This window comes from Struthio camelus, chromosome 15 (assembly GCF_040807025.1).
Source record: "Struthio camelus isolate bStrCam1 chromosome 15, bStrCam1.hap1, whole genome shotgun sequence".
Lineage (NCBI taxonomy): Eukaryota > Metazoa > Chordata > Aves > Struthioniformes > Struthionidae > Struthio > Struthio camelus.
The window spans coordinates 1,757,082-1,772,096 of record NC_090956.1 but is presented as its reverse complement, the minus strand read 5'-3'; the positions used below and the strand labels follow the sequence as shown (position 1 = coordinate 1,772,096).

At 66.7% G+C, this 15,015-nt stretch overlaps 2 protein-coding genes across 19 annotated transcripts in view; one reads left to right on the top strand and one right to left on the bottom strand.

Moving 5' to 3' along the window:
* The window catches only part of TRAF7 (TNF receptor associated factor 7), a 37,660-nt gene extending 36,037 nt beyond the window's left edge, over nucleotides 1–1,623 (top strand). For all 17 annotated transcript variants that reach the window (XM_068909224.1, XM_068909218.1, XM_068909223.1 and 14 more), the window contains 3 exons: nucleotides 73–204; nucleotides 448–567; nucleotides 800–1,623. In XM_068909224.1, coding sequence (XP_068765325.1) covers nucleotides 73–204; nucleotides 448–567; nucleotides 800–814 — 267 coding nt within the window. In that variant the 3' untranslated portion in view covers nucleotides 815–1,623. The remainder of the gene's footprint in view (nucleotides 1–72; nucleotides 205–447; nucleotides 568–799) is intronic.
* A 728-nt stretch (nucleotides 1,624–2,351) lies between these two features.
* CASKIN1 (CASK interacting protein 1) overlaps nucleotides 2,352–15,015 on the bottom strand; it is a 37,606-nt gene continuing 24,942 nt past the window's right edge. The window contains exons 11-21 of one of the 2 annotated variants that reach the window (XM_068908750.1): nucleotides 14,599–14,814; nucleotides 12,906–13,016; nucleotides 12,694–12,812; nucleotides 11,584–11,671; nucleotides 9,693–9,790; nucleotides 8,847–8,957; nucleotides 8,676–8,777; nucleotides 8,038–8,176; nucleotides 5,743–7,914; nucleotides 5,250–5,643; nucleotides 2,352–4,373 (exon numbers count right to left, since the gene is read on the bottom strand). In XM_068908750.1, coding sequence (XP_068764851.1) covers nucleotides 4,277–4,373; nucleotides 5,250–5,643; nucleotides 5,743–7,914; nucleotides 8,038–8,176; nucleotides 8,676–8,777; nucleotides 8,847–8,957; nucleotides 9,693–9,790; nucleotides 11,584–11,671; nucleotides 12,694–12,812; nucleotides 12,906–13,016; nucleotides 14,599–14,814 — 3,647 coding nt within the window. In that variant the 3' untranslated portion in view covers nucleotides 2,352–4,276. The remainder of the gene's footprint in view (nucleotides 4,374–5,249; nucleotides 5,644–5,742; nucleotides 7,915–8,037; nucleotides 8,177–8,675; nucleotides 8,778–8,846; nucleotides 8,958–9,692; nucleotides 9,791–11,583; nucleotides 11,672–12,693; nucleotides 12,813–12,905; nucleotides 13,017–14,598; nucleotides 14,815–15,015) is intronic. The other variant, XM_068908751.1, reaches the window with a different exon arrangement.

The window sequence follows — 15,015 nt, the reverse complement described above, 5'->3', positions numbered from 1 at the left end:
ACACGAGTCTCAGAGGAGAAGTTGGTGGCCTGCAGCTTGGCACAATCTCTGAGCCTTACTGTCCATCCTCAGGTCTGGGATATAGAGACAAAGGAACAAGTCCGCACGCTGACCGGTCATGTGGGTACGGTCTATGCCCTGGCTGTCATTTCCACGCCGGATCAAACCAAAGTCTTCAGTGCATCATACGACCGGTCTCTCAGGGTATGTGTTTAGGGGGGCACCCGGCCAGGTCTGTGCCATTGGTGCTGTTGGGAGAACACGTAGCCTGGACGATGGGGGATCCTTATCCCTGCATGCCACGTGGCCTTGCATACAATTCGTGTCACCTGGATTGAACCCTGTGACACTCAGCATCTCCCTCCTCACCTGGTGCTCGGGTTTGGGCTGGAGCCCTGTGCCTCTCACTTAGGGTGGCACTTGCTCACGCCTCTTCTGTCCCCATAGGTGTGGAGCATGGACAACATGATCTGTACTCAGACTCTGCTGCGACACCAGGGCAGCGTCACTGCCCTCGCGGTCTCCAGGGGCCGCCTCTTCTCCGGCGCCGTGGACAGCACTGTAAAGGTTGGTTTTCCCAGGCTTCTCCTGGAAGGTTCAGTCTCTTCCAGGACTGGAACTAGGGCATTAAATGAGTTAGGAGCTGGGTTTGAACAAACAACATGGGGATGGTTCTCAATGGGCAGAGGGTGTTGTGGATGCTGAAAGCCCACAGGGAATCGGCACAGCTGATGAAGAGAAGCCCGCAAGGCTGCTCAGTACGTCACTGCCATGGGTTCCTGTTGTCTCTCCTCCACAGGTCTGGACGTGCTAGTGAGAGTACCACGCTAGTCCTGCACACTGAAAGACCAAAAACGCCTCCCCTCCATCGGCCTGCTGGGTGACTAACACCACTACGAAATAACTGCTGCAGCTCCTGCCCCGCACCGACCACTGCCTGCTGCCTCCCGTTGGCCAGTCTCCCCACCCGTAGGGACCCCGACTGGCAGCTCCCAAGATGGTTTTGGCCCGAGGATCCCCAGATGTCCCTCAGATCTGCCATATTTAACTGGAACTGTAGCAGAAGCTGGTTTGGTGCCAAGGCCGCCTTCTCCACTGTGTCTCTTCCTCTCTACAAGTGGGGAGCATCCTCTGGAGTGAGGGGGCTGGCTGCGAAGCCAGGGCTCCAGTCCACATGCAGCCCCGTGCAGCACTGGTGCGAAAGCAGTGTGGCTCTCGGCCGACGGCAGGACTGAACGGTTCAGCTTGTCGCGGGCAGGAGCCGGCCTGTCGAGGGGGACGAGCGCTGGGATGCTGGTCCCTTTGTAAATGGTAGAACTATTAGGCCTTGCCCTGGGTTGGGTCCCCAACCCCTTTCTGTCTCTAGTATTTAATTTTACTGCCAAGATGTCAGGCTGATCCATCTGGGAAGAGGTGTTTTCTTGAGTAGCCAGGTACGATTTTTATGCCACAGCTAGTTCTCAAATCAAGTAACACAAGTCCATTGTTCATCACCCTGTAATAATGGTCTCCACATTAAAGAGAAAAAGCCTCCGTTGCATTTTTACTCACATTTTCTACTGTTTTTAAGATTGTAATATAGATTTGATTATTTCTTCATTGACAATAAAAGTGGAAAGAGTTGTTCCTGGCTAGCGTGAGTTATTGCGGGCCCTGTGGCAGGCCCTCGGTGGGAGCCGGCTGCCAGCAGCCATCCTGCCGCAGTCACCTGCTTTCCAGCCCCAGGCCCTTCCAGCCCGGAGCTGCTGCCAAGAGCAGTGCTTAGCTCCTCTGCGCCGGGCCCTGGAGGGACAGCGATGGCAGCGGCTGTGAAAAATGAGGCTGGTGGTTGCCTGCATGCTTTTTAATTTCAGTGATTTACCTCCTCCTCCTGTAATAAGCGCGTTGATGTCTTTCTCATCGATACACTGTAAAACAACTGCTGCAGTGACCTGAAGCGTCCCCGGGCGCGAAGCTGGGCGAGCTGGTCCCCGAGAGGCGATGCTCATCTCTGCTCCTGCCGGCGAGAGACCCAGTCGGACGAGAGAGGCCAGAGCACCACGGCAGCCGGGACCGACCACAGGCGAACCCCACGCGCGGCAGGGGGCCAGAGCGGACCCGGCACCGAGGTGGGCTCCAGCGGGGACGGCGGCTCCCCCCAACAGCTAGAGCCGGGGCGGCCGGCTGCCGCAGCGCCGCCGCTCCTGTCCGGGCCCGCAGCCGGGCAGCGGCAGCCCAGGGCAGCGATGCTCCGCGCCCCGGCACGGCCCGCTCCCGCGCCGCCCGCCAGCCCCCAGCGCGCACGTGGGGTCCCGGGCGCGTGACGGCCGGCGGTTCGGGGGTTTTGGTCACAAACAGCGGTGGCAGCCGGCGGGATTTTATTTTTTTTTATTTTTCTTTAAATATTTGTTGCCAGACTTTGTATAGGAGCAAACTTCTTCACAGCACCACGAGCCATCTACTATTCAGAATAGGAAGAATAAGACGAGTAGAGGTGAAATCTAAGCACAGAAGAGCAGGGAAAAGCACCAAGATGCATAGCTTGACAGATGGGATACAATACAGAGTCCATAACTTAATCATAAAAAATATATATGTATATATCCATCATGTAGAACTTTATGGATTTTTTTTTAAGATACATATTTTTTCTTTTGAACAGATATTTTCAGGCGGGTGGGGTTTTTTTTGTTATTTTTAAAGTCTTTTTTTGTTTTTTTTTTAAAGAAATTTCAAAGTTGTGCCAAACACATCTGGATCAGCGAACACAACAGGAGAGAGAGAGAGAGCGAGAGAGACCAGTCTGTACGTCTCAAGAAAAGAAAAGTACACCAACACTTTGTCTTGAAACCACAAGCAAAAAAATGCATTCATCGGACCTCAAGCGACTGAACCAGACTCCGACTCCTGTTTATACATGAATATACAGCTGTGCGCCCCAGGGAGCACCCCGGCGCACACGCACACACGCACGCGGGCACACGCACACACGCACGCACAGAACAAATGCCAAAAAACAAACCAAAGAAAATCAGAACCTGAAGACACTCCAAAATAAATGAAACACCTTCAGTATAAGAGTTAACAAAAACCTCCATAAAACAAGGCACATCCTTTGAGTTCTTAACTGTGTAAAAATAAAGTTACACTGAATTCGAACAGAAAAACCCAAACAGAACTGTTTGCACGTACCTTCCGACGAGATAAAAGGTATATATTTGTGCTACTCTTAGAATGAGTTTGCCACAAGACACACAGCTTAGTATAGTCTAATAGTTTTTTCTCAAGCTAAAATCCAGTTTCTCTTGATTTTTTTTTAAACTGCTTTATATATAATTGCTAATATTTTTAAATCTTTTAAATATATATTTGTTAAAGTTTATTCTTTTTATTATCTTTTTGGGGGGTGGGTGGGGGAAATCTGTTTTATATCTTTTTTTTCTTTTCTTCCCCTCCAATAAATTAATACTTCTTTATAGCTTATAACTGTCCTCTCCCCGCTGGCGCGGGGGCAGCGAGTGGCGCGGGGCGGGCGCTGGGCGCTGCCCCACGCCGAAACGTGACTTTCGCTGCCGATTTTCAACCAAAACAACCCAAAAAAAAACCAAACAACCCACGACCCCCCTCCCCGTGCCCGAAGCGGAGACGCCACGCGCTGCCACCGGGGCCGGGGCCGGGACCGGGCAAGCCGCCCCACGGGCTCGCGCCCCCCGTGCTCCCGCAGCAACTGCAAACAGAAGGGAAATTAAAAACAACAAAAAACAAAAAAAAAAACAAAAAAAACCAAAAAAAAGAAAGAAAGCGAAGTTGCCCGAGTGGAGCGGCCACGAGCCCAGCTCCGCAGGGCCGCGGCCTGGCGCCACCAGGCGAGGGGCAGCACGCGCCGGCGGCAGCCCCGGGGCCGCGCGGCAGGTAGGTAGAGACAAAAAAGCAAAACCCAGACCCCCCCCCATCACCCCGTCCCGAAACGCGGTGAGCGAGGGAGGCGTTTTTGGGCTGCATCGTGTTGCTTTGTTCCTTCTGTGGTTGTGTTGTGATTTGTTTTTTTTTTTTTTTTTTTTTGCTTCTGCAAAGTGGAGTCCTGCCGGAGGCTTGGCGCGGCGGCGGGCGGGCGCCGAGCCCGTGAGCACAATCCTGAGGTATCTTCTTCTTTGTGCAAACCCCGAGGGATGGGGCAGGCGGAGGGGTTGGGGGGGGGCGGGCTGTACAGCGGGGACGGCGGCGGGGCCGGGGGACGCGGATCGTTGTGCCCTTGTGCCCACGTGAGCCCTGAGGTTGGCCGGGGCCCGCCCGCCCCTCACTCCAGCATGGCGTCCAGCTGGTCCGCCAGGTCGTCGAACATGCTGCCGATGTCGTCCAGGATGCTCACGGTGCTCTTCGCCTCCACGGCGGAGCTGGGGCGAGCCACGGGGGCCGGCTCAGCGCCGTGCGGCCCCACCCCTCGCCCCCCGACCCCGCCGCGGTGCCCTGCCCCGGGTCCCCCCGCTTGCTCCAGCCCCACGGTGCTCTGGCACGGTGTCCCAACCCATGTCCCCCCCATCCCTGCAGTGCTCTGGCATGGTGTCCCCAGCCCCACAGCGCTCCGGTATGGTGTCACCCAGCATCCCCCAGCCCCACAGCGCTCCAGCAAGGTGTCCCAGCCAGGTTCCCCCATCACCACAGCGCTCCGGCATGGTGTCCCCACCATCCCCGCAGTGCTCCAGCACAGTGTCCCCCCGGTTTCCTCCCCGCCCTCCATGACACGCCAGTGTGGTATTCCCAACCAGGTCCCCCATCCCCATGGTGCTCTGGCACGGTGCCCCCCAACTCCCCCCCCCCCCATCCCCATGGTTCTGTGGCACAGTGTCCCCACCATCCCCATGATGCTCCAGCACGGTGTCCCAACCAGGTCCCCCATCCCCATAGTGCTCTGCCATGGTGTCCCCCCCAGTCTCCCCACCATCCCTGCAGTGCTCCAGCACGGTGTCCCCCCCACAGTGTCCCACATCCCCATGGTGCTCCAGCATGGTGTCCCAACCAGGACCCCCATCCCCATGGTGCTCTGGCACGGTGCCCGTCCCAGCATCCCCCCCCGCCCCCCAAAGCAGCCCCTGTCCTGCAGCGTGTTGGCACAACCCAACCACCGGGCACCATGCCACCTGCAGCCTCGCGAGCCCCACCGCCCCCCGCGCGCAGCTCGGAGGAGCGCTCCAGCCCCGAGCCCTTCCCCGGGGGCCGGCAGCATCCCCGGCTCCCCCCATGCCCAACCCCGCGCCCGCCGCCGGCCTTACTCTGCCGCCTGGCTGTCCTCCTGCTTGATCTTCTCCTCCACGGCCTGCAGCGCGGCGGCCAAGGAGGCGCTGGTCTCCTCCAGCTTCTGGTGCGCCATCTCGGCGCTGGCGGCGTCGACGGAGGGGCCGGCGATGGCGGAGCGCGGCGGCTTCACCGGCACCTGCTGGGGCGGCCCGCCGGGCGAGAGGGGCTTGGCGGGGCTGGAGCAGAGCGAGGGCGGCGTGCTCGAGGGCTTGATGGCGGCGCCGAGCTGCTTGGCTGGCGACGGGGCCGGCGTGGAGCCGGCGCTCACCGACTGGATGGCGGCGTGGGGCTTGGGGGGCTTGGGCGCCGTGGGGGGCGGCGCGGGCTTGGGGGACACCGGGGGCGGCGTGCCGTGGACCCGCTTCACCTCTGCGGAGAGAAGGGGACGGGCGTGGGGCAAGGCGGCCGCCGCGCCGGGCAGGGGGGCGGACCGCGGGCGGCCGGCTCCCACCGCCGCCGGGCACCTACCTGGGCTGCCGGGGCCGGGGATGGGCACCTTTTTGGGGGCGGGCGCTGGCGGCCCGGGGACTTTCTGCGCCGGCTGCGTTAGCACGGGCTTGGGCGACACGGGCGGCTTGAAGGGCCTCTTGGGCTCGGCGGCGGCGGGCGGCGGGGCGAGCTCGGGGCCGGCGGCGGCGGGCGGCGGGGTTGGCGGCGGCTCGGCCCCGCCGGGCTCAGCCCCCGGCCGCCGCTTGATGGTGCCGGTGCCGTTCTGGTAGACGGCGAGCGGGGAAGGCTCCAGCGCCGGCTCCTTGTCCTTGGCCTTGGGCCGGCGCTTGACGGTGTCCGACTCGGTGAGGATGAAGCGGACGCTGTCCTGCTGGCTCTGCTTGGCCCGGATGCGCCGCTTGAGCGTGGCGCTGGCCTCCACCTTGGCCAGGTCGCCGTGGCGGTGGGCGGGCAGCAGCCCCTCGCCCGCCTCCGGCCTGGCCGGCCCCAGGGGCCGCGGCCGCGGCTTGATAGTGAGGGCGCCCTCCTCGGCGAAGGGGATGCTCTCCGAGGAGCCGTCGCGGGGGGAGCCCCCGTGCTCGGCCCGCAGCCGCTCCGCGGGGCCGTCCGCCCCCGTGTCCGACTTGACGCTGTCGGAGCGCTCGCGGCGGGCGGCCGCGATGAGCCCGGTGACGGGGCCGCTGATGGTCCGGCGCCGGTTGACCACCTCCCCGTCCAACCCGATGGCTTCCTTGTGCTTGACCGTGGCCAGGACGGTGGCCACGCGGGCCCGCTCGGGGCTGCCCGGCGGCGGCCCCGGCTGCAGGTAGTAGCCGTCGGGCCCCTTGGCCGGCCCCGGCCCGCCGGCCCCGTGCGGCTTCTGCAAGGCCAGCGCCCGGGCCCCGCCGCCGATGGAGGACATCTCCAGCATGGCCGCGATGCTCTTCACGCTGCCCGCGCTGCCCGTGTCCACGCTGCCCCCGAAGTCGCTGGCCCGCCGCTGCTCCCGGTAGCTTTCTCGGGCCTCGTCGTCCTCGCCGGCGGGGCCGGCCGCCGCCTCGCCCTCGCCCTCCTTGGGGAAGTCCTCGGCCATGCTGGCGCTGGACATGGCGGAGCTGGAGCGCTTGGGCGGGGGCGGCGGCGGCCCCTTCTTCTTGGGGCGCACGGCAAAGGACTGGCTGCGGTTGACGTTCTTGTCGGCGCCCGAGGGGGCCCGCACCGAGTGGCTGCGGCCCACGCGGCGCTGCACCGTGGCGTAGGGCCCCGCGTCCGGCACCAGCAGCTCGTCCCGCTCCTGCTCGCTGTCGGAGACGGCGTAGCGGTTGAGGCTGTGCGCCCGCTTCTTGGGCCGCCCCGGCTCCTCCTCGCCCTCGCCCGGCGGCGGCAGGCAGAGCACGGGCACCGACACGGGCAGCACGGGCACCCCCGGCGGCGGCCCCTCGCCCTCCGCCGGCTGCGGCAGCACGTAGGCGAAGCCGCGGTGGGTGGGCGACTGGGGCAGCGAGCGGGGCGACATGGGGCGCTCGGCCTGCGGCAGCAGCTGCGGCGTGGGCTTCACCTTGGCCGTGGCGTGGGGCACCAGCAGGCTCTGGGGGGAGGCGGGCCGCGGCTTGGTGGGGGTCTGCGGCGGCGTGAAGTGCCCGGCCGAGGGCGGGAAGGACTGCCGGGGTTTGCCGGGCACCGGCGGCACGCTGGCGCGCTTGACGGTGTGGCCGTGCCGCAGGGGCCGGACCTCCTTGGGTGGCCCCGGGGGACCCTCCTTGGCCTCCTCCGCCAGGTACTCCTGGCTCTTGGAGATGGCGGCGCTGGGCACCTTGGGGCCGTCGCCCAGCAGCTCCTGCGAGCTGCTTATGTGCTTGGCCCGGCTGCCCAGGCCGCTGTCCGGAGCGTGCCGGCCCGAGGGCGAGCGGTAGCCGGAGGCCTCCCGCACGTGGGCCACGTGGTTGGCCTGCTTCTCGGCGGGCTCCTCGGGGCCTTCACCCGAGCCCGTCATGGCCACCTGCAGCTCGTTGCTGAGCTCGCTGTCCTGGAAGGTGGTCATCTTGGGTGACTGGCACTCGGGCGGCTCCGGGGGCGGCGACTCGATGGCCAGCACCTCTGGCGACGGCGGCGGCGCCTTCTTCTTCAGCGTCCCCGAATCGTACTTGCCGAACTCGGCCCGCTGCAGCTCTGCCAGCTTCTTCACCGCCAGCATCAGCTTCTTCTGGTGGCCTGAGGACAGCATGCGGCATCGGGGTGGGTCATGGCGAGGGCCGGCCCTGGACATCGAGCCCCGGCCAAGGCCAAGGAACGGGGAGAAGCTGGAGCGCGCGGTGCTGAGGGGCTGGGCCTTACCCAGCTTGGTGATGCCAATCTCCTGTAGGTCCTCCCACGTGATGTCTGTGATGAAGTCGATGTTCTCATAGCCATTCTCCACCAGCACCTTGTAGTACTGGGACAGGCCGATCATGGAGAGCCACAGGGCCAGGTTGGCCTGTGTGGGAGGACAGGTTATAACTGGCCGACGGTTCCCTGCCCCTCGCAGGACTCGGGCTGAGCACCAACACTATGGTGCACCCGGTCCCATGCAGGTGCCTCCTCCAGCCAGGATGGCCCCAAGGGGGGTTCTGCCATCCTCAGGTCGTCTCTTTGCTCCTGGGACCCTCCTGGACCATTTCCAGCCCCCTTCCCGGGGCTCCCAGGTCCCCCCCAGATGCACTGGCATGGGGTGAGGTGTTGGGGATGGTGGGGGGAACATGCAGTGTCACATCCAAGTGGTGACGGCTGGCGCCAGCCCCCGAGCTGTCAGGAGCTGACGTGCACACGCAGCGCTGGGAGCCGTGGGATGCGGGCACCAGCTGGGAGCGGGGAGCCAGCGCCTGGCGTCACCTCCCCCTGCGCAGCCCCTCTCCGGGAGTGCGGGGACAGGGGGACAGTGGGGACGGGGCCCCAAGCATGGCCGGGGCAGGTCTGGGGACCGGCACAGCCCTTACCGGCTTGTACTCCGGGAGCCACTCGGGGATGTTGAGGTTGTTGATCTCGGAGGCGATCTTCTTCCTGTGCCCTGGCTTGGTCACGCCGATGGCCGTGAGGTCCTAGGGCAGAAAGGTGGGTCACCGCCACCGGCCTCGTCCCCCTCCCCGCGCCCGCCGCCCGGCCCTCACCTCTGGCGTCATGCGGCTGATGGTGGTGATGTCGTAGCCGGCGTTGATGAAGTTGGGCGCGTAGAGCTGCAGCTGGAACTTGCAGAGCCACTGGTACACGGCCTCGGAGCTCTGCGAGCGGCACGGCTCAGGGCAGTCGCGCTCCCCGCCCGCCGCCACGGGGCCCACGGCCCGCTTCTCTTTGGGGACGCCCCGCAGAGCCAGCGCGCTGGGGGAGCCCGGGGCTCCTGGCTGCTCCGGGGCGCACGTGCCGGACGGGGACCCCCCGGCACGGCAGGCTGCCCCCGGACCAGTGCACGCGCTGGCAGCGCGGCCCTGGCTTAGAGGCGGCAGCGAGCAGGACTGCTCGGCCCCGCGGCTCAGGCCACCCCGCATGGCACATCCCCGGGGACAGGCGGGTCCCCAGGGCCGGGGCGGTGGGAGGCTGGCGCAGCTGGCGGCAGCCCCAGCAGCCGCAGGGATGATTCACGCTGGTGACTCATGGCTCCTGCACGGCTGCAGGGTACACGGCGAGGGCTGGTGCACGGCGAGGGCCAGCGCACAGTGAGGGCCGGTGCATGGTGGGGGGCCGGTGCCCGGCGAGAGCTGGTGCCCGGTGGGGGCTGGTGCACAGGGCGAGGGTTGGTGCACAGTGATGGGTGGTGCACGAGGTGAGGGTCGGTGCACGGTGATGGGTGGTGCACGAGGTGAGGGTCGGTGCACGGTGAGGGTCCGTGCACGGTGAGGGCCGGTGCATGGTGAGCGCTGGTGCACAGCGAGGGCTGCCCCACGGCCCCGCGCTCCCCGCTGGCTCCATGCCGGACCCCGCCAGCTCCCCTGCCGCGCTCCGCCAAGCCCCGTGCTCACCTTCCCCTCCGACATCGACTCCATCTTCTTCAGCTGCTGCTCTGCCGGGGGCTGGGGGGCGTACGGGGAGCTGGCCACGCTCTGCGTCCGCGACGAACCTGGGTGGCGGGGGAGAGGGACCCGTCAGCACGGGGCCGGGGCCCGTCCTCGGTGGGGCGAGGGCCGCTGGGCCCCGCTGCCTCCCACCAAGGCGTCCCGGCCCCGGTGCGCGCGAGCCGAGTCGCCGGGCTGCTGGGCTCCGTGCTGGGGGCAAAGCTCCTGCGCAGGAGGGACACGGCAGCAGCGGGGCCGGTGCCGGCGCCGCAGGGGCCGTGGGACGCCCGCCCGCCGCCGGGCTCACCCAGGGCGTCACAGCGAGGCGGCACCTTGCACCGCGGCCGGGGCCCATCCGATCCCGGCACTCGGGAGCGGACGCGGCGCAGGGCGCATCCCGCGAGCGAGGGGCCGGCGGCTCACCCAGGAGGACGCCGCGGTGCCGTGGGGCACTCGCCGGCCGTGCTGCAGCCTCGTGCCGGCGGCACCTGCAGCGCCGGGGGCTGCAGTGCCCGCGGGCCGGAGCGGAGGGTCCCGGCCTCCTTGGAGCCGGTTTGTGGGGCTCCCTGCACCCCCGAGGCCACGGCCTGAGCGGCTCCTGCTGCCCAAACCCGCCGCTCTCTGCTCCTCCGGCTGTGCCGCGCACCCAGGCACTGCCCACCCCACCGCCCCTCCGGCGAGGACGCTGCACAACTGCCTCGTCTCCGGCACCCCGCAGCAGGGGCCCTGCTAGCCCCACAGCTCCCACCCTGAGGCCGGCCGCCCCGGCAGCCTTTGCGGGCCCCGAGGGGTCACAAGGGCTGTCCGGAAATCTCTGCCTGGAGCTTCCCATCAGACCGACAAGAGCAACCCTCTCCCCTTGCTGCAATGTGCAACCCCTTCTTGGGTGCATCTCCTGCTTGTGCAACCCCAGTGCGTGCCTCTTCCTTGCATGTGCATCCCCCTCGCGTGTGCTTCCTCCTTGCGTGTGCATCTCCCTTGCATGTGCTTCCTCCTTGCGTGTGCTTCCTCCTTGCGTGTGCCTGCTCTGTGTGTGTGTATATCCCCCTTGCGTGTGCATCCCCTTTGCGTGTGCATCTCCCTTGCATGTGCATTCCCCTTGCGTGTGCATCCCCCTTGTGTGTGCATCCCCCTTGCGTGTGCAACCCCCTTGCGTGTGCATCCCCCTTGCGTGTGCTTCCTCCTTGCGTGTGCATCCCCCTTGCGTGTGCAGCCCCCTTGCATGTGCAGCCCCCTTGCGTGTGCATCCCCCTTGCGTGTGCTTCCTCCTCGCGTGTGCAACCCCCTTGCATGGGCATCCTTCTCGCCCATGCATCCCCCTGGCATGTGCATCCCCCCCCCGCCGCCGCCGCCGCCACGCGCCTCTCTGCAAACACAGCATCCCCCCCCCGCCGGCACGTGTGTCCCCCTGGCGCGTGCATCGCCCACGTGCGCGTCGCCCCCGCGCGCCCCCCGGCGTGGGCAGCCCCGCGGCGCGGGCAGCCGGCCGGGACCCCCGGCGCAGAGCCTGCCCGGGCGGCGCGGGCAGCGGCGGAGCCCGGCCGGGCCGGCGAGCGGCCGGGCAGGGAAGGGCAGGGAAGGGCAGGGAAGGGAAGGGAAGGGGCCGGGCTGGAGCGCTGCCGGCCCGCCGCCCGCCGCCCGCCGCCCCCCGCCGTGCCCCCACTAACCGAGGCAGGAGAAGGCCTGGCAGCAGCCGAAAGGCGAGAGAGTCATTTTTTACCCACACGTTTTTCTTCTTGCGACCGGTGCCGTGGCAATCAAAAAAAAAAACAAGACAAATCACTGCATCCCCGGCAAGGCCCGGGCAGGGCCGGGGCTAGCGCTGGTGCGCGCCGCGGGGCCGCCGGTGGCCACGCACCTGCGGGGACGTCCTGCGCCTTGGCCGGCCCATCGCCCACGGCAGTCTCTTGCGCAGCAGCCTTCTGGGAAAGGACCGTCGCCAGCAGCTGAAAAAACACGCCGAGGAGGGGGAGCAGAGGCAGGAGTGAGGGGAGCGGGCGGCCGGCGGGCTGGGGGCCGCTGCCGCTGCAGCCCGGCGGCGCGGGCGGGCAGGGAGGGGCGCAGCGGCGGGCGAGCGGCACCGCTCGCAGCACAGATGGCGCCTCGCAGGCGGCGGGAGCCCGCGGCTCGGCGGCACCCGAAGGCAGCCTGACGCACGCCGGCGGTGCCTGCCAGCGCGGGCTGGCAGCGAGGGCCCAGGCTGCCGCCGCAGGCTGGGAGCACGCGGGGCGCCACGCCGGGGAGGGTGCGGGGGGCAGCGGGCATTGCAGCGCGGCGGTGATGTGCAGCTGGCAGCATGCAGTGCACACCGTGCACCGGGCAGCGGGCAGGCGGCAGCGAGCTGTGCGCAGCTGCAACGGGCCCTGGGTGATGTGCAGCTGGCAGCATGCAGTGCACACCATGCACCATGCAGTGGGCAGGCGGCAGCGAGCTGTGCGCAGCTGCAACGGGCCCTGGGTGATGTGCAGCTGGCAGCATGCAGTGCACACCGTGCACCGGGCAGCGGGCAGGCGGCAGCGAGCTGTGCGCAGCTGCAACGGGCCCTGGGTGATGTGCAGCTGGCAGCATGCAGTGCACACCGTGCACCATGCAGTGGGCAGGTGGCAGCGAGCTGTGCGCAGCTGCAACGGGCCCTGGGTGATGTGCAGCTGGCAGCATGCAGTGCACACCGTGCACCATGCAGTGGGCAGGCAGCAGCGAGCTGTGCACATCTGCAACGGGTGCTGGGCGACGTGCAGTTGGCAGCGCGCAGCACGCACCGTGCAGTGCGCAGTGCGAAGAGACACCCTGCGAGAGGCAGCAGAGCTACGCGACTCCGGCCTCGGCCGCGTGCTGCGCTGCCACGGGCTCGGCGGCCGGGCAGGGGCGCGGGGGACAGCGGGCGCAGGGGCGCCGGGTGAGCCGGGGCGGCCTGGGAGCCCTGGCAGCTGCCGGGAGAGCTAAGCGCCGCCGCGGGCGGCCGCCTTACCTTGACGCCCTCGGAGGCGGCGTGCAGGGCGTGCGCCCCGCTGCCGGCGCTCTGCCCGCTGCCCGAGCTGCGGGCGCTGGCCCCGCTGCCCGTGCTGCCCAGGCTGCTGCGGTCGGCACCTGCGCGCGGGGAGGAGACGCCGTCAGGCTCGCCCGGGGCCCGGAGGCGGCCGCAGGGCGCGCGCGCGCGGGGCGCAGGCCCCGCCGCCCTACCTGCGAAGGGTTTCCGCAGCACCCAGATCTCCTCGGCGGGAGGTGGCGCGGCGCCCGGGCCGCCCTGCGAGGCGGAGAGGTGGGACGGGCTGGCGTCGGCCCCGCGCGAACCTTGGGGGCAGAGCGGAGAGAGCGGCCGTGAGCCGGCCGGCCCCGGGGCGCCGGGCACCGGACGAGACCCCGCTCCGCCAGCGCGCCGCTCTCGCCCCAGGGCTCCGAGGCCGGCGGCACGCGGCGGCGGCGGCGCAGGGTGCGGGGCGCGGGCTGGCCTGCCATGAGCCCCCGGCACCTGCTCCTCCTCCTCCTCCAGGCGCTCCGAGCGGCCGGGCTGCAGCACGGGGCAGACGGCGCAAGGTGATAAATTCGCCGGCGGCGCCCGAGCTGGCAGCAAGCGACGGTGACCGCCAGCCGGCCGGAGCGGGCGAGCGCAGCCCTGCGCGGCCCGACGCGCAGCGCCAACCTCGGCCAAAAGCTTTCCCGTCTCTTGCCCGGCACCGCTGGACCTCCGAAGGCAACGGCAGCGCCGCTCGCCTGCACCCCACGGCGCCGCGGCGCAGCAACGCCCTGCACCGAGCCCGGCCGGGCCGCCGAAGCCTTTATCCCGCACCGAGCGCGGCAGCACCCACGCCCGCGCCGCCCCGCGTGGGCACCAGCGCGGCAGCACCCAGGCGCCGCGCCAGCCGCAACCGGAGACGCTCGTTGGCTGCTGAACGCCGCTTCCCGTGCCGGAGGCCGCGGCCGCGCGGCTCCATGCGCCCCCGGGGCTGCCGTTCCCGCGGCACCAACCGCAGCGGGCTGTTGCGTCCCTACCTCCCCGGGCACGGCAGGCGCAACCTGCCGTCGCGCCTGGGCCCTCTGCAGAGCCGGGGCCGGGGCCGGGGCGCAGCGCTGCCCCAGACCTGCCTGGCAGCCGGGGACGCCCGCGGCGGGGCGGGGGGGCCGGCCGCAGCCGAGCCGTGTGCCGCGCTAATGCTGCAGCAGCTCAGGCCAGGGGAGTGCAGGGGAGGGGGTCCGCTGGCATGCACACGCACCCACACGCCTGCACGCACACGCCTGCACGCACACGCACCTGCACACGCACACGCACACGCACACGCCTGCATGCACGTGCACACACACACACACATGCACGGGCGCATGCATGCACACACTCATCAATGCTCACACACGTGCATCCACACACGTCTGTATGCTCACACCTGCATGTGTGCGCACACACACACACACACACACCCCTGCATGCACACACACACCCCTGCATGCACACACACACACCCCTGCATGCACGCACACACGCACACGCCTGCATGCACACACACACACGCACCTGGGTGTGCACACACACGCACATGTGCACACGCACAGGTCTGCATGCACACGTGCCTGCGCGCACACACACACACACACACACACACACACACACACACACACACACACACACACACACACACTCCTGCGTGCACACGCACACACGCCTGCATGCACACACACGCACCTGCGTGCACACACACGGCAGGCACCAAGGCAAAGGGGAGAGAAGCCGAACAGAAAGGAAAGAATAGATATACACACTAAAAAAGGAAAAAGAAAGAAAGAAAGAACGAACAAGGAGGGAAGGAGGGAAGGAAGGAGGGAAGGAAGGAGGGAAGGAAGGAAGGAATCCATCGAAAGTATGAAGCGAGCGGTGAACTACCTTGTCCGTAACGCGGCTCGTCGGCACTGCTAGGGGAGAGCCTGTGATAGCCAAAGGAACTGAAAAGAGTCTGATGGGAATGTGGAGGTGGAGGTGGAGGTGGAGGCAGGGAATGGAACGGATGGCACGAGGCGTCACCGTTTAGCACAGCAGCCCCGTAAGCCGGGAGCGGGATCTTTTGGTACTGTTGGGGGATTGTTACAGTCTCCCATGAACCTGATAATAAAACATAACAAGAGACAAAATGAAAAGAATCAAAATAATAGAGACGAGTTCAGCGCCACCAAAACCAAACCAAAACCAAAAAAAAAAACAAAAAAAAAAACACCAAAAAACCAAAAAAACCAGCAGCAAACGGAAGAAGCGAGCGAAGAAACGGGGAGAAGCCGGAACGGAGGCCCAGAGGCGAGCCAGGGA